At 44.5% G+C, this 18,172-nt stretch overlaps 1 protein-coding gene across 1 annotated transcript in view; it reads left to right on the top strand.

Moving 5' to 3' along the window:
• Nucleotides 1–11,915, top strand: part of C8b (complement C8 beta chain) — a 34,044-nt gene extending 22,129 nt beyond the window's left edge. Inside the window, exons 8-12 of the mRNA XM_008831021.2 lie at nucleotides 445–573; nucleotides 2,334–2,497; nucleotides 9,004–9,157; nucleotides 9,690–9,758; nucleotides 11,144–11,915. Of these exons, the coding sequence (XP_008829243.1) occupies nucleotides 445–573; nucleotides 2,334–2,497; nucleotides 9,004–9,157; nucleotides 9,690–9,758; nucleotides 11,144–11,295 (668 nt within the window). The 3' untranslated portion in view covers nucleotides 11,296–11,915. The remainder of the gene's footprint in view (nucleotides 1–444; nucleotides 574–2,333; nucleotides 2,498–9,003; nucleotides 9,158–9,689; nucleotides 9,759–11,143) is intronic.
• The last annotated feature ends 6,257 nt before the right edge of the window (nucleotides 11,916–18,172 follow it).

Here is an 18,172-nt window from a genome sequence, read left to right as displayed (position 1 = left end):
TACAATTCCTACTAACTTTTTCTCCTGTTAAAAATTAGAGAAAGATAGACCAGGGGAAGGTACGGGGTTGTACTGGATCTATCTATCTATCTATCTATCTATCTATCTATCTATCTATCTATCTAGGTACTGGATCTATCACTAGGCACTTGATGAGGAGTATGATTTTTAGAAGCTAGCTCTGAACAAATGACCTCTTTGGAAGTGACAAGTATCCTCAGAGAGTCCTGGAAGTTGGAGTAGGAACTGGTGTCTGTGGTGTCTCTTTCCTGGTACCAGTGGCTGTCTCCTGTCCTGCACTTCCTGTCATCAGACTTGTGACATGTTCATTTGAACCCAAGTCCCAGTGACATCTAGTAAGGGTCAGGTTTAGAGTCCATCACAGGAAAGGGGACAGAGTGCATTACTTAGTAGTTCATGGACATCTTTCCTTGCTTTTTTCAGACTACACTCTTGACAGCATTTCTGCCTGTGCCAAAGAAGGTTTCCAAATTGGTGGTACCATCAAGAAAGTTTACCTCAGTCTGGGTATGTCAGAAAAGAAATGCAGCGACCTTCTGAATGAGATCAAAGGTGAGAGAGAGAGGCATGGGACTTCCGCACGTGCAGTCTTTTCCTCCCTGGCACTGCTGGCTTTCTTTAAGCTAAGCATGGGATATTTGAAGGCATTTCAATTAAGATAGTAATCTATCCAATAAAAATCTACCAAGCTTCTACTAATGTGCTAAGTACACAAAAATTAATGAGAGAAAACTCCTATTTTCAACAGTATACAAGTGTGGCAGGCCAGAAACAGAAAATGCCATGACAAGGCCAGACTGGAGCCTCAGGGTGGGGTTGTGAATGACAGTCAAGATGACAGTCAGTCTCAAGGTCATTTTCAGGCAAAGAAAATAGCCTAATAGTATCACTGTACTCTGGGGGCTAAGAATTGGCCTGGCTGGAGATAGGATGCTCAGGCATAGGATAGGATGCTTACCTTCACCAAGGCAGGGCGAGAAGGCTGAGTCTTGCCTGAGATAAGAGCGCCAGAGCAAACAGCAAATCTGGCAAAGCCACAGGCCATAAAGCAGGAACCAAATGGCAGGAAAGGTCACCTTGAGTTGGGAATGAAAGCTAACCAGGCTTGGAAGCACACACTTGGCAGCAGTGGAGGAAGCTGGGAATCAAGGACAGGTGCAGTAGGAAAGAGACTGGACAGCAGCACTCAGGGCCCAGGCCCTCTGCCTCCACCAAGGCTTCTTTGTTTTGTTCTATCTGCCAGGCCCCTGCCATGTCATAGGAAGAATTCCACATGGGAAACAATATACAGTAAGCACAAACACAGAAATTAACTGCTGGTCTAGAGCAGCCTCCTACACTTGAGACTGACTTGATAGTGTTCACTGCAGTGCAGCAGAGCACAACAAGCATAGATACTCTTTCAAGAAGGCTTGCACTGTAACGCTGTCCAGGTCCGTGAACCGTGCTATTTGCAACGCTTTCCTCCTTTTTCTGGGTAACTACCCACCACCCCAGCTTCTATGCTGTAAGTTCTTTGTAGTTCTCTATCTGTATGTATCACTAACCAATATGGCTTTGTATTGCCATAATTTTTCTAGTCCTGCATATTTCACCCAACATCATGTTTTTGCACATAACTATGCATTAGTTACTTTTCCATTACTGTGAGAAAACATCAAGACCAAGGCAACTTATAGAAGGAAGAGTTTATTTGGGCTATGGTTCCAGAGTTTTAAGAGTCCATCGTGGTGGGGAGGCATGGCAGCAGGCTCCAGGCGTGGCAGCCAGAAGGAGTTGAACAACTACATCTCCAACAGCAAACAGAAAGAAGAGAGAGGGCAGCTGGGAGTGGGATGAGGCTATGAGCTCTCAAAGCCTTCCCCCAGTGACGTACTTCCTCCAGCAAGGCCTCACCTTCTAAACATCTGCAGAAAGCACCACCAACTAGGGACCAAGTGTTCAAATATTTGAGCCTATGGGGGACGTTCTCATTCAAACTACCACAAACTATAATTTATTCACTTCTGTTGGTACATAATATTTTATTGTCCTAACATATTACTTTTTCTGTGTCCGTTTCTTTTTCCATCTATGAAGGACCACTTGGGTTACTTTCTCTTTTGAGTAATTATAATGCGATTAGGTAAACTTCCCATTTGCCCCAAACATCACGACTTCCCTATGATCAGGGATATATCTTCTTCTCCCATGTCTCCCAGACAACTTCAGTAAATATTATAGTAACCCAATTGTTGGCTGTATTGCCGCAAACTTCAGGGCATAAAAGTGGATCCTCTGATGGTATAATCCGGCCTTCCTATCCATTCCAGACAGAAACAAGAGGAACACCATAGTAGAAGACTTAGTAGTTCTTGTGCAAGGAGGGGCAAGTGAACACATCACGGCCTTGGCGTACAAGGAGCTGCCAACAGCTGAACTGATGCAGGAATGGGGAGATGCTGTGCAGTACAACCCAGCTATCATCAAACTCAAGGTACAGGCAGTCACCCCATCCCCACCTCTGTGTAGAACATGGGTCAGCTGTGAGCTGGGTCTAAAATGTGGAGATCAACATCAGAGACACATGCATTCGAACAGAAAATATATCTAGGATAAACAGGTTAGGATACAGTGCTTCATGTCACCTAAAGATTCCCAAGCCCCCTCTCACTTGGGCCCCAAGTTGCTAAGGAAATTAATAACCAGGTTATGATTCTAGCCTTATTAAATTAGTATTCTTTCCATTTCAACAGAGACTCACTCATTCAGTTATTTATTTAAATGTGCATACAGTTGACTAACAAATAGTTGCTAAGTTTCCACCATGCCACAAGAACTAAGGAGCCGGAGGAAACAAAGACATGCCAAGATGAAAGACGCAGCCTCGAAAGGACAGTAAGCCAGCTGCATGCATACCTGTCTTGTAGGGCAGAGCAAGACATCTTGATGATGAGTAACATATTTGGAGTACCTACTGAGCTCACATCACTCTGCTAGAGCACTAGGAATGTTATTTCATGAAACTCTTATAGCAATCTTCAAGTTAAGTGCGCTTACTGATACAAATCAAGGGTCAGGGAGGTCATGTCCATCTGTGGCTTCAAGAATCTCTGTCAGGTCCAGACAAGAGATTCAGACTTCTTTCCTCCTCTCCACAGTCCTCTGTGGGCTTGGTGAATAGAAAATAATGATTCTAACCACCTGTCACCCACACAAGAAGAGCTTTGCAATTGTAAACTAAAAAGATGTTCGTTAAAACAGGACTGTCATACACATCAGCAATGGTAGGTCCTTGCCTGTGGGGATGTCTGCATAGTGCCCATAGCATACCTCACACTATTCTCTTCACACTGGTTCCTATATTGTCATTGATGGACCATTGTCCATCCTTGAGAGTCCTCTTTGCAGTCAAGAGGGAAAATGGGAAGTCAGACCTTAAGGAGACTGTGCAGTCCTGACCTTTATAATTTTCCACAGGACCTGAGTTTGTGTGTCAAATGCATAGCTCTGCTGAACAAGACAGCTGCCATTCAATTCTCGGCTTCCTATTTACTCATAAGTGACACTCAGGGCACAGTCACTGACAATCACAAGAGAGATACTGTCAGCCATGGGTTGCAGGCATCTCCAGAGAAATCTGAGCTTGACTGATGCAGTGGTAACACTGGTTGACATCAGAGCTAGGTGTAGGAGAGAACAGAGAGTGCAAGGGGGGAGGATAGGCATCTGGTTTTCACCTTGGTACTGAGATTTCTTATCTGGTATTTGTTAAAACCGAGACCCAAGAGAATAGCTTGGCTCCCAGTGATGCCCAGTAGGCCCTCCTGGGCCAGGGATTGTCAAGGTCAAGTCACCAGGGAGGCAGAGTGAGATGTGCTAGACGGAAGTGTTTTAAGGAGTTCTACAGGAGAGGAGAAAGCAGGAGCTGGGGAGACTTACTGTAGTTCTGTCACCTGGGCTGCAAAGACAGGCTCAGGCACTCCTGCCTTCCTGTACTTTCTCTAGTCATGGAAACTGAAGGTGGCTTCACATGATCTCAGGGTAAGGCCTCTACAGAGCCAGCTTTCCAGGTGACTGGAGCAATGGCCAGTTTTCAGGACAGCAGAGCCTGCTAGGTAAGCAATTCCCAGACACAAGAGTGCTTGCTCCTGCCTGAGTACATGCATGTACCTTTAAAGAGAAGTTCTGAAACAGGATTTCTATAGACAGAGAAGAAGTTGCTCATATTATTTCCTGGTAAACCTAGACAAGAAGAGGTGGCACCTTGTTTAAAAAAGAATTAGAGATGTCAATGGACAAATAAAGAGGTTTTTGAACACAGAGGATGGAAATTATGTTCAAGATGCAGAAAATGAACACATGCCTATAAAGTAGAAAAAGAAGAGTAAATCTGAGAGTGCTTTTGCTTTGTGATGACAAGAAAACAAGGGATTTATGAACTAAAAACAGAAGCTGAACTGTTTTAGGCACTAATCAGATAAAAGGGAAGTGGCTGGAGATGGGGATCCAAGAGCTCAGTGGCAGAATTAAAACCTGTGTTAGAAACTATAAAGAACAGATTTGACACTGCAGAAAATTGAGTCGGTGATGTGGAAGGTGCCGTAAAAAATGCTCTTATGATGCAGAAACAAAAGACAAAGAGATTAAAACAATGATGGAAAAGAAAAATGATGAATAGAGTGCAGAAGTCGAAATCTAAAATACAAAGACTTCTCCCTGAGCAAGAGACAAGATTAACTCTGAGGGTACATTCATCAGGCACACAATGAGAGCCCTTCCCTGCACTGACAGTTCAGAACGAACGCCTTGCTGCAAACCTGGTGAGAGCACTAAAAACAAAACCATACCAAAACATCCTGCTGAAATGTTTTCCTTTTAGGAACAAAGGTTTCCTCCAAGAATAAAAATCAAACAGATGTCATTCAAGCATACACTCCAACAGCAACCCTTCCGTCTTTCAAGGGAAAAGTTTGTGACCTGGTGAAATGCTCTTAAGTAGGTGACTAACTGTAAAGGCATTTTAGACAAAACAAAAGAGTTACCAGACTTAGCAAATGAAAATACAGGGTACCCGGTTAAATTTGACTTAGATTTGAATTCATATAAATAAGGAATTTTTAAAAGTATAAGTATCGCCCATGAATTGCATGGCATATGTTTATACTTTTAAAATTATTTTATTTATTTATTTATTTATCTTTTCTGTGTATGAATGTTTTTCCTGTATGTACACAAGTACACCCATTGCACTGCTCACAGAGACATAAAAGGGTGTCAGATCCGTGGGAACCGAAGTTACTGACAGTTATCAGACACCGTGTTTGTGCTGGGAACTGAACCCACCTCTTCTTCAGGAGCAGCCAGTGCCTTAACAGCTGAGCCATCTGTCTAGCCCCACAAACTTATCCTTTCATTATTCCTTATCTGACATTTGGGTAGAATTGGGTGTCCTGTATTTAACTGGTAATCCTAATCATATGGTCTGTCACCTATGCATGCTTCTACACTGGTCAAAGTAGGTGGTAGGCTTGGACTCAGGCCGATGGAGAAGACATTGGTGTGGCCCAGGGTAGAAGAAGAAAATATGAACACTGTTCACACAGAGGTCAGGATATCTCGGTCATACTGCAGACCTCCAGACATCAGTAGCTTAGTTCAGTATAAGTTTATTTCCCAATTACACATGTCCAAGAAGTATTGGAAAGAGAGCTTGCTCAATGTAGTCATTGAGATCCTAGATAATGAGAGCTTTATCTTGTCATGAGCCCCTAAGATCACCACACAAGCGATTAGAAGTTACCTCACCCCATTCTGATGACTTCTAATTTGAAATGATGCTCTCCTGCTCACCCCTCAGTGGTCAGAACAAGCCACATTGCAAACCTGCTTCTGAAAAGCTGCAGCCTTCTCATGAGCGAACCTACCAAGGGGTTTGTGTCCAGAAGGAAATGCTGACATCTTTGACAAGCAGTAGTAATGACCACTGTGCCTTTCCAAAAGCAGCTCATCCAAGGATTTTCTCAAAGCAAATTACTCCAACCAAAAGAAAGCTTAAAACGCAGTGCAGTAGTGCTTGTCTAGTAAAACATTTTCAGCTGGGGACTTGGGAGACAGCGCAGTTGGTAATGTTTGCCATGCAAGCATGAGTTTGAGGCCTAGAACCCATGTAAAAAAGCCAAGTGTGGTGGCATGAGCTTGTACTCCTGGTGCTGAGGAAGAAGAGACAGGCAGGTTCCTGGGCTCACTGGCCAGCCAGCCTAGCCTAGGCCATAAGATCCAGCCAGGCCAGTGAGAGACTGTCTCCAAAAACAAGGTGCATGACTCCTGAACTATAACCAAGCTGACCTCTTGCCTCCATGTGTACCAATATAAACACACACACACACACACACACTCACACACACACTCACACACTCACACACACACACTCACACACACATTCATACACACACACACTCTCACACACACTCACACACACACACACACATACTCTCACACACACACTCACACACACAAACCACAATGCTAGTTAGTATACAGATCTCAACATAGCAGATAGATCACTAATAATAATGATGACAATAGTAATGATTTTCCACAAATGAAATACTTATCAGGAATGACAATTTATAAGAAAGATACATCTCAAAGAAAAGAGAAATCATCAGTTACCTAATAGGCAAACATTTACCATCTCTGCCAAAAAAATTAAAATGTAACAGTGCAAGATTATTTTACATATCAAATTGACAGTGGTCTAGAATCTATAATACTCAAAGCACTGTTTGTAAGATAGGACGGGAATATAATTTGGTTCAACTCTAGGAAGAGAATTTAAACAGACACACCCAAAACACTAAGATTGTTGATAGCTTTTGATTCAGTTTGAGTTTTTTGTAAATATATATGTATAATGACGTATGAGTTTGGTTACTTGTAATGGCAAAAGCAAAGGTAACAACTGAACAAGAGAGAAGCCAAAGGAATAACTGGTTTATCTACATGACAGGTGCTAGGAAGCCATGGAAGGCTATTTAATCAGCACAGATTGAGTCCTACAGAGAAAGGTTCACATTATGATATGTGAAAAACAGTATATAAAATTGCACTTAAGAACAAATTTGATGTACCTATCTCCCCACCTATATAAAAACATAGACTACCTGACAGGAAACAAACCACTATACCGACAGTTCAAGTCCACCCCTTGAGGTCAGACACCCCATTGGTGTCAGTTGACTTATCTTTACTGGGCCTTTGCCTTTTTGTCCATAGGAGAAGGACATAAAGGCCACTCGATTCTCAAACTGCTGTGAAGGTTTAGGTGATGTGTGTGGAGTACTTAGATCAGTGTCCCATTGATACCATAAGAGCACCAGAATGAACTATAGAGAATTGCATGGAGCATGATAGACGTTCCTCAGCACTCTTTGCAATGGTATAAGAAATAAAATGCTCACAAGGGCAAGTGTGTTAAGGACCTCAGTGACCATTGTATTTAGGGATGAGCATGTGAGGGAAAGGTACAGAAAGAAAAGGAACAGGGAAGGGACAAAGGGAGGAGAGGATGGAAGAAGAAAGGGTGGGAAAGGAGGAGAAAGGAGCAAAGGAACAGGGCAGCAAAGAACGGGCACACGCCACATTAACCTAAATTGTAAAGGCTTCTCTGACACCCTGTGGCTTGCTACCTCCCCAGCGCAAACCACCAGAGCCTGCAAAGTTTGGCGAACACGGGAGAAGAGACTGGTGACATGAATTCTTAAACCAGTTGTGTCAATAATCATCTTAAACCTGTGGGGAAAACAGAGGCTTCAGTCCTGGCATTCTCAGGGCTGCAACCTTGGTACAGTTGTTTTATAAGTTGTGTGACCTGAATCAAGCTACTTCCCCCTCACCTGACAATAATAACCATTACCTTGTGAGGATGCAGCAGATACTTTTTATAAACCTCACACAGTTACTAAGATACAGTGACTGTGGAAGGCTTGGCTGCCAACTCACTCTGCCCTGATAGGAAAACGCTGTGGTGGTTAAAGAAGGCCTTTCAAGGAGCTTGGAGCAAAAGCCAAAAGCTGACTGTTGAGAGTCTCATCTGTGGTGCAAAGCAAACTTCCGTTTTCCCTCCCCCTGTGTGGCCAGCAGGCTGGACGGTTCTGAAAACAGCCTCTGGATCAATTCATTGACCACAGACTGGTGAGACAATGGGGCCTCCAAGGGGCCTTGCTTTGCCCACTGGAGCGAAGGTCAGCATCAGATGCATTAAGAAATGGAAGCAATTTTCTTCCCACTGGAGGCTTCTATTAGACATGATTGCCTGCATTTAGACAGACCCTAAACTCTCCAGGGCTGAATTAGGACAGGATCACAAACAAAATCTGGAAAGGAACCTGGCCTGGGAACTTCATTTTGAACCCAGAGGAGCCAGGTCAAGCCAGTAATTTGGACTGTGCCCTGGTTCTTCTCACCCACAACAACTCTGCATGTACACCTAATGATCAGCAACTGTGGTTTCCGCTTGTACTTTTCTAACAGTCATTCCCTCTCCTAACACCCACTGTCACTGGCCTACTGTGGTCCTCCATTGGCCCCCTTCATCCAGTCATCCTCTTTACCCCTAATCTGAGGATTGCACCCAAAGACAGAGTGAGCAGCACCAGCCCTGCTCCCAGGGGCTCAGTGTCTAATCAGAGACTGCCTGTAGCTCTTTATTGTGTGTTTGTCTCTGTTTCTAGATTCAGAGGGAGTAGAGAGTCTCTTACATTATGGATAATAGAGGACTCATGCCCAAAACTTAGTAGAGATTCCTTGTTAGTTGATATGAACTTGAATGAGCAAACATATCCAGGAGGTGGGACAGGCAGAGAAGATGAGCATCGGATGTCACACTGCGGCATCCAGCCTGTTCCATGTAGACCCTTCTATGGACACCATCTACTGCCATTTCCCTGTAGCTTTGATTTTGGCCTCTAGTTGCTGAATAGCTTTCCTCCCTTGTTCCAGGCTGAACCCCTATATGAGCTGGTGACAGCCATGGACTTTGCCTACTCTAGCACAGTGAAGCAGAACATAAAGAAGGCACTAGAGGAGTTCCAGATGGAAGTCAGCTCCTGCCACTGTGCTCCATGCCAAGGCAACGGTATCCCTGTCCTGAAAGGTACCATATCCAGGCCACCGCAGTCCTTTTTTGGAGGTGTTAGCTGGAGGAGTCCAGGTCTGGTCCCGCTTCTTTCTACTTCGCAAGAAGAGCAGGGGCAGCAAGTTCTGCTTTGGGTGTCAGGACACCTGAACTCCAGCCTCAAGAGACATAGGGGTCACAGCAGCCTTTAGCTGAAGCCTAAAGCTATGATCATATGATCTGTGTTAAAGTCAGAGATAGAGTCAGCCAAACTCTGGACAAAGAAAAGTGTCTGGGTTAGGCAGAAGAAATCCCTTGTGAATGCCCTTGCCAATATGGGGTGCGAAGGGTCAGAGGCCAGCTGAGGAGCAATTTTCTCACAGTGCCAAATAATTCCTCATGATAGCAATACACACGCCTTCATGAGCAAAGGACCTCCAGGAAGGGATCCAGTCTTGGCACTGAACCTACCTATTGCAAACTATCCCAGTGACTGCACTTATATGGGGACTGAGCTCCAAGGTCCTTGTTTCACAGGGTGTGATTTATACTCTCTGCTTATTTTGCTAAGAATCCCGTTGTGACTGCATCTGCCCAGCTGGCTTCCAAGGCTCAGCCTGTGAAGTCACCTATCGGAAAGGTAAGTACTCTTCCAGAGTTGGTTGGAAAAGAGACTCTGGAGAAATGTAGGAAATAACTCACAAGAACAAGAGCAAGGTGGGGTATGGGCGAGGAGGCTGCCGCCGCTGTGCTTGGGATCTCACCTGACTCCTTCAGGATTCCATCATCTCCATTGCTGGCATGGGGATGCTCCATGGTACAGGGCTGTTGTTGTGTGGCATTCGCCAACCCTTCTAGGATTACTGTGGAAAAGCTTGCTCTCCTTGCACTACCAAACCCTCACAATCCAGGACAGATGCCTTTCCTCTGTTAAAATTCCTGTAAGCAATTCCTGCTGTGGATGTCCATAGGACTTTGAAACTGTGTGTAACACAGCTCTTTACACATTGTATCCCCTCCCTCTGTAAGTAGTATCATGTCTGGCTGACCTCTGTATCTCTATGACTCATGCACAAATGCTGCTTAGTGATTTGTGCGTGTGTGTGTGTGTTCTGCTATTTGAGTTGTCCCACAAATTCATTTAAGGTTTCAAAGGCTGCTGACTTGAACCTGGGTTCCTACACTCACTGTGTGATCAGTGATCCTTAGTCTCTTCTTCTATACAATGGGGGACGTCAGCAACATGGACTTGATGGGGTTGTTGCAAAGCATAAATGATTTAATAGCTCTAAAATACAAAGAATTAATCCTAGAGTAAAGCAATGTTTACTTTGCTTCTCCAGCATATTAGATATCATTCTAGGGATGGAGAGGTGCCTCAGTGGTTAAGAGCACTGGCTGCTCTTGCAGAAGACCCAGGTTCAAATCCCAGCACCCACATGGCAGCTAACAACCATCCATAAATCCAGTTCTAGGGGATTCGACGCCCTCTTCTGTTCTCTGAGGGCACTGCACTGCACTACACGGGTGCCTTATACTCATGCAGGCACAACACTTATACACATAAGATAAAAATAAATAAAATAAACATCATTCTAAATTATTTGTATACCTCATTATAAATGCAAGTCAGTCTGTACAGTAATGAATAGGATTATGACAACTGTAAAGTTTAAAATTTCAATTGTAATAACCATCACAAATGCTCTGAGAACTTCAAGTATTGTGAACTGGTGGACATTAAGGGTCTGGGGAGGTTTCAATAAAGAAATACACATTTACTGAGATCTGAAGGGGTAATAGGATTGATTTGATGAATAAGAGAAATAAGACTGCCCTGGGCAAGGAGATTGACATATGCAAATGACTTGTGGTAGGAGACAGCCAGGTAACCAGTGGCCAGAGAGAAAGAACCTTATTTGGAAGGTAGGTTCAGAGTCTCCAAGCCTGTTGGTGTATTCACCCACCTCATAGGGCACCAGAATAGAAGGACCAGTTGATGTTTGTTGACCTTCTTTCTTATAGATATCCCCACTGACGGGAAGTGGAGCTGCTGGTCCAGCTGGTCTTCATGCTCTGGAGGACATAAGACGAGACAAAGGCAGTGTAACAATCCACCTCCGCAGAATGGGGGCAGCCTCTGCTCAGGCCCTCCTTTGGAAACACTCAATTGTTAGGAGAGGGAGCACTCCTAGCAGTGATCTAGCTGTGGGCTGTATACAGCATGGGCTCTGGACCTCACAGACTCAGCCAGCTTCGCTCCCATCCCAGCTCCCACTCAGGGCTGCCAACAGTAAAAGGCAGTGCCACTCAGATCTTTAAAGTAAACATAATGGTTTTTGCTATTTTAATAAATGATGAGTTAATAATCCTAAATCTTTGTGAGGTAAAGCATCTTTGTAAACCTCCCTTTGTCTACTCTACATGCTTGTTACCCTCACATGGTCTAAAAGCCAGAAACGGAGTTGAGAACTGGTTACTACATAGCAGTAGGTGCCTAATAATAATCAGTGAATTGGTAAGAAGTTGTTCACCCCTTGATAAGCACACAGTTTTGTTCAGCAATCATGACAGCCAGCATCACTGGGTGACAACCATAAAAGGTGAATATGTGGGAAACAAGTTTGGGAATCTAGTGACTTCACCACGATCACACAGGAAGTGACAGAGTTGGGCTGCAAACGGGGCCTCAGAGTTTTAAACTCTTGGCTACGAGGCTCACCTTCCTCTCTCTGAATGTGAGCACGTGATTAGTTAAGAACTGTTCATGAAATAAAATGAACCAGAATGCAGTGGATATGTGTTTGAGCATGTGTGTTCCTTTGTGTCCCACGTTATTGAGACATCTCTGGTGCCTTGTGAGGAGGGTGGTTTGGGGTCCTTCAGTTTCTTTGATGCTGAGCCAAGGAAAGGTATGGTCGTGCACATTGGCAACAGAAATTGTAGGCAAACCCGAATGGTGATCAGCAACATGACTGGAAGCCCAAGGAAGACAAGGGAAAATGGAAGTGTTGATGGCTGGAAAATGGGTTGAGGAGCAGCTGAACTGAGCTGTTGGCGGTGTCCTAAGGTAGTGTGCTGTGTAGCTCCGCCTTCTGTCCCCAGTAACATGAGACTGTCTGTGAAAATACCATTCGGGGACATGCTTGAAGAGGACAACTGATGTCCAAGCTACCGAAATATTTTTAGGTTTTAAAATGCCAAGTTAGAGGTTAAGCTCACCATCTCTTGTTCATTCCATCCTATTAAAATATCTTCGAAGAGTTTTTTGCTCGTGGGTACTTCCTGCCTGGCTGAGGAACTTCAGATGACTTTTAATGGACGGGGTGGGGGGAGGTCGCCTGCTTTGTGCTGTTAGATTTGGTGCTGGGCCCTGAGAGCTGAGCATAGTCATGACGCCAAGGCTCTGCTCCAGTCTGGCCCAGCCAGCTGTCTCCAGAGTCAACAGAACTGGGAAGGAGCTGCTCTTTCACTGCCTGGGGCCGTGGCAGGGAGAGTGGGGGTTCCGTCTGCCTCCCTCCATCCCCTCGTCCCCTGCGATCGAGCTGACGGGTCTGGGCCCTTGTTTAGCTTAATATTATTGCTTTGCTCTCTGCTGTTATTTCAACAGGCTAATGCAATAATATTTTATCTCTTTCATTATACGGAGGCCGTATAATTTTCTTGAGTTATAATCTATCTTCTTTTAAGAGTCCCCCGAGACAGGGAAAAGCGGTTCTGTCTTTGGTTGACGCGAGACTCCCGGAAGCTGACAGTAGCAGATCGAAGCGAGCACCAGCAAATTAAATTCTGAATCTCAATCACAACTACTGCTTCTAATGGGAAATTTGAGTTGATTATGGAGATGACAGCCCAGGTTCACGTTTATTGCATTTAGCAGAAATTGTTTATCCTATTAAATATGGTCTTGAAGGAGAGACAATTGAATTGCGAAGCATCCGTGAATACCCAGGGTGACGCCCAGGCACTGCTAAACTGTGTAATAATTATATTCTTATTTGTGGGCTGAACTTCCCCACGTGGCTCTTTCTGTGAACAAATGCACTTCGGAGGAGGCTGAGACATAAAGTAAGAATTAAACAAAATAAATGCAAACTGTGCTTTTGGAGCCTTGGCAACCATGGCTCACACCAGCGGACTTGTGCTGAACTGAAGCACGGTAGGGGCAGAGCCTGGGCAGTATGGTTTGGCAGTGGTCCTGGAACCCTGAACAGAGCACAAGGTGGCTGGGTGTGAGGGATGTTTGCATCCAAAGGGAAGAATCTTTGAAATGTTGTGAGCTGTTCTGCATACTTAACACTGGGGTAAGAGGTTTCCCATGTGACCTTGGGCTAATAACATAACTTCCACGGGAATAATAACTGTTATAATCATTTTAACAATAGTAATAGTAATAATAATAATAGCTGCCAATTACAGAGTGTTTTCCAATTTATCAAGTCTTCAACCTACATTATCTCATTTAATTTTTATCTGAATTTGATGAGGGTAGGACTCATACAGTCAGCAAATGACAGACACAGTTTGGAATGAAAACCGTTCTCTAGTAAGAATGGACTGGACACAGCAACCAAGAGGGGGTGCAGGGTCAGTAGAGAGAATCAACGCAGACAGAAGGACAGTCCCTGTCTTAAAAAGAGAAAACACTGCGGTCTGCCAAGCATTTTTAGAAAATCGTTTGGATGACAATGCCCCGATACAGAAAGCCTGTAGTGGCACCTGTTGGTCCCCTGAGGAACCTGAGGGCCTTCTTGGATGGAGAAAAGCCTGTCCCTACCTGTAGAATCGTGAATGTGGCCCCACGTCTGTTTCCCTTCTTTACCCGTTCTCTAGGCATCAGCTGTCTCTGCCTTCAGTCAGCCTTCCTTGTTCCAAGAGCTCGGGATATGCATTGCCAGCAGCTGGAATGTTTTCTAAAGGCCCCTGTACTAAGGTAACGTTCTCAACTTGGACGTATTGGAATGTGGTGAAACCTTCAAGAGGTGGAGCACAGTGGGAGGTTTTAGGTCTCTGGGGCACGCCCTCAAAGTGGTTGTGGCTTCCTGGTCTAACCAACCATGGCCTCTGAAATCAGTAGCCAAAGTAAAACTTTCTCTCTGTTTTTCTTTCTTTTCTTTTCTTTTCTTTCTTTCTTTCTTTCTTTCTTTCTTTCTTTCTTTCTTTCTTTCTTTCTTTCTTTCTTTCTTCCTCTTTCTTTCTTGTTGTTGATTGTTTATTGACAGGGTCTCCCTAGTCACAGCTCACCTGGAAGTCATCATGTGAACCAGGGTGGCCTCAATCTCACAGAGATTCACCTGTCTCTGCCCCAGGGCTGGGAACTTTTTTCTTTTTAAGTTGCCCATCTCAGTGGTTCTGTTACATTAACAGAAAGCTGACTAACCCAGAATAGATGTCTTTGTCTATCACCATTCCACTCCATACTTTCCTCATGATAACATTCATTAAAGTGTCTGGACTGCTGACAAAATCTAAACTGTAGATTTTGTTTTAGAGATTGATGATATCCTTGATAACATTGTCTATTCATCAGAGTTTCCAGATTTTGCAGATATTGAATCCTTACTTACTTATTATGTTTTCTTCCTTCTCAAATGTAGTGTCCAAGAAGGAAAGACATTAAAGCACCACTAGTCAAAAGTCCATAGTCAAGAATCTGGGTTTTTCAGCCCAGTGTTTTCTTCTTTGAATGATCTCCCGTCAGTCTTCGGCTAGATTCTGAGGCATTCAGATGCTCAAAGGTCTATTCATGGAGACAGAGGAATGATGCCACCACTTCTTAGACAGAACTAAGGACGTTGTGAGAGGAGACTGTTCAGCAGTGCAGTTCTACACACACGCTCTGAAGCCAGTGCTAGCATTCGAGGCCAGGTTCAGTGGATGGCTGCTTTATTACCTTGAGCAAGCCCTGGATCGCCTGTGTTCCAGCTCCTCACTTGTGAGAAGGGTACAATAAGTGTCTCCTGGGAAGCATCACAAGCATCCCTGTGTTCAGGAGACCCCTGGGGCCACCACATACTCCACACTTAGCTGTGTCATTGCCATGATCATTTCAGCGATTCTCAAAACATCAAGAGGCCCAGCTTGTTGAGATTTTTTAAAAGTCATTTAAAAATGCTTTAAAGACATCTCAGTGCAAAACCTACTACAACATAGGAGAATAAAAAAACATCAAATCACTTGGCTCCTAGGAGATGTCTCAATAAATGACATTGAGGGCTTTTCTGTCCCAAGCTCTGGGTTATTAAAGGAAATGTAACAGCATAATAACTAATATTTGCAGAGGCCATTACCAGTGACAAACCTAATCCAGCTTAATCCTCTCAGTGCCTGCAAGAGGAGGATGTATTATCTGCCTTTGACAGGTGACAAGACAGAAATTCAGAGAGACTGAGTGACATTCCCGAGACCACACAGCTCCAAAGTAACCCATACAGTCCAAGGCTACTATGTTTGTCCTGTGTGATCTCCTACAGAAGGAGAAACAGATCCAGCTTCATCACAGGGCAGTTGTGCACATGCCCTCACATAGAACAGATGAGAGAGAGCCCTGGTCAGTTATCCCGTCAGTACACAAATCAAATGCATTTGGAGGTCTTTGTGGCAGACTGAACAAGGAGACCCAAGGCCACCATTTCCTTTAGTCATGTCATTGATCCTCTCTTCCTTAATGTCCTTCTTCTATGTGGCACATTTGTGACACAAGTGTGACAATTAAATGACATGACACATACAAAGGGATGGCATAACCAAAAGTATCTGGCATGAGGCAGATGTACACTGCCTTCCCATTTTGGTGCTAAACAAAGTAACCTTGCTGATTATCTGCCTCTTTCCACCCTTCCTAGCAACTGTCTCCTTGACTGGAGATGCATTTTACAGAGAGGGAAAAAGAGAAGAAACTGTGACTGTGTGTGCAGTGAGGAATTCTTGGAGGATTGTCAGAAGGAGTCAAGTGGCTGGCCTGACATTGGCCTCCTAGTAAGAGTCGGCTCCGAGCCCAGACACTCCCATTATCACCCCACAGCATCCACCAGTTATCTGAAGTCCGCACCTTGCAACCCCAGGTGTTTCCTCCATCCATCACTGGCCATTGTCTGGGATCCACTCAGCCTCCCTCCATCACCTCCTCTCCAATGACTCCTTGTTAATAAGCCAGTTTGTTCACATCCTGAAAACGATCTGATTCTGGCCCCTTTTATCCCAAACACCATTCATCCATCAACTGCTGGCTCCACATGCTTGGTTAGGAAAATGAGAGTGGGGGAGGGTTCCAATAACAGATAAAACTTCTTACTGCTATCTCTAAGGAAACAGAATAGATAAATAGATCTGTCAAACATGCATCATGCCACCAGACAGCCGAGTCTATTTGTTAAAAACAGGTTAGGACAGGAGGATTTATCTCACATTTTAAGCTGTTGATTTAAAAGAGAAGCATATTTTTCTTTATCTCTTCCAGGGTAAGGAGGAGATTCCAAGGCTATGGATAAGGAACTAACTTTTAATTTGATTTGATAGACTTTCCATCACTAAGGTGGAAAGGGGAGGCTTGCTCTTGAAGTGTGAAGCTCTAGGATGGAGTGTGCATCCAGGATGGGGTGTCCCTCTAGATGGGACACCATTCAGGATGGCATTCCCACCAGAAGAGGGTGGGACTGTCCTCTGATCCTCTGTGAAGGTCACAGAATCTAGGAATCCTGACATCTTCCTACTATTAGAGTAGCAAATAGTCCCATAAGTTTAACTGGTCAAGACCATAAAATCTCTAGTCTTTCTGCTGGAAGACCCACCTTTCCAGTTTCACTGGTCAATCATCTGGTCATAGGACCATCCCTAAGAAGGCAGGTTCACTTTAAGTCATGCTAAATAGATGGGCGGAATACCTAGTGAATGGTCGAGGAGCACCTAGAATGGGACTCTCACCATGGAAACATGGGCATACTGGTCCATGTCATCCCCCAGGTCTACTGTAGTAGAGAGGAAGGGTGGGAACACTTTTGCCTTAATCCAGACCTCTCAAGGGCCGCTACACTTGTTCCCCTTCTTGTAGGAACAGGTATGGCAGGATCTGCTGCCTTGAGTGCTGCTGTGCTAGCCGTAGGAAACGAAAATTTTAAGCTCCTAAATTCTCAGAGACATCGGGCACCTACAGGACTCTTTTCGGCAGTTGGAAAGGCAGGCCGACACCCTAGTGGAAATGGTTCTACAGAATAGAAGGGGGCTGGATCTGCTGTTTCTAAAGGAAGGAGGTTTATGCATGACCCTGGGTGAGACTTGCTGCTTTTACACCAATAATTCAGGGGTAATCAGGGAGAGCCTAGCCCTGGTTAAACAAAACCTAGAGAAGAGAGAAGGAGAAAGACAAGCGTCCTCTAACTGGTGCCAGTCACTGTTCTCCTGGTCCCCGTAAGCTCACCACAGTAATAACTGGAGCTGCTGGACCACTCCTCCTCCTCCTCCTCCTGGCCTTTACAGTGGACCCATGCCTCCTAAATTGTCTAACTGGATATATCAAAAGGTGTCTAAATGCCATCAAAATTATGGTTCTGAGGACCCAGTATGAGTCACTAAATCAGAATGTCAACGATTTGACTCATGTTCCAGAGCCAGTGGGGAATGTGATAGCTTGAACTTCTCCATTTCCTATAAGACCTCCATCTTGAGCTGTCTCAGACTCTGCCCTGGCCCAGGTTCGCAGTTCCAGGAAGAGCGGACCACAGGACCGTTCTAGGAAGAACTACCCACAGAGAAACATAAAACTCTAGAATGTTCCAGGTAAGGCTTATCTGGCTTTTGTGCTTATCTGCCTGCTTGTGCACCTGTCACTCTCAAATTACTGCTTGTTTTTGAGTAACTGCCTGTTTCATTAGGATGTGATTTTTACCTTTGTAAACCTTGTTCTCCCTGAGTTGAGACAGTACTCTCTAAATCCCAACCCAGAGAGTACATTTGCTGGCCATCTAAATAAAATTTGGTTAATTTGGAACATCTGGAGTCTGAGTGGTCCTTACCAGTGGTCTCTTCACCATAACACCATGAGGTTGTCTCAAGTTT

Source organism: Nannospalax galili, unplaced genomic scaffold (genome assembly GCF_000622305.1).
Source record: "Nannospalax galili isolate Female #2095 unplaced genomic scaffold, S.galili_v1.0 scaffold553, whole genome shotgun sequence".
NCBI lineage: Eukaryota > Metazoa > Chordata > Mammalia > Rodentia > Spalacidae > Nannospalax > Nannospalax galili.
The sequence above is the reverse complement of the archived record's forward strand: the minus strand, read 5'-3'. Positions and strand labels throughout refer to the sequence as shown.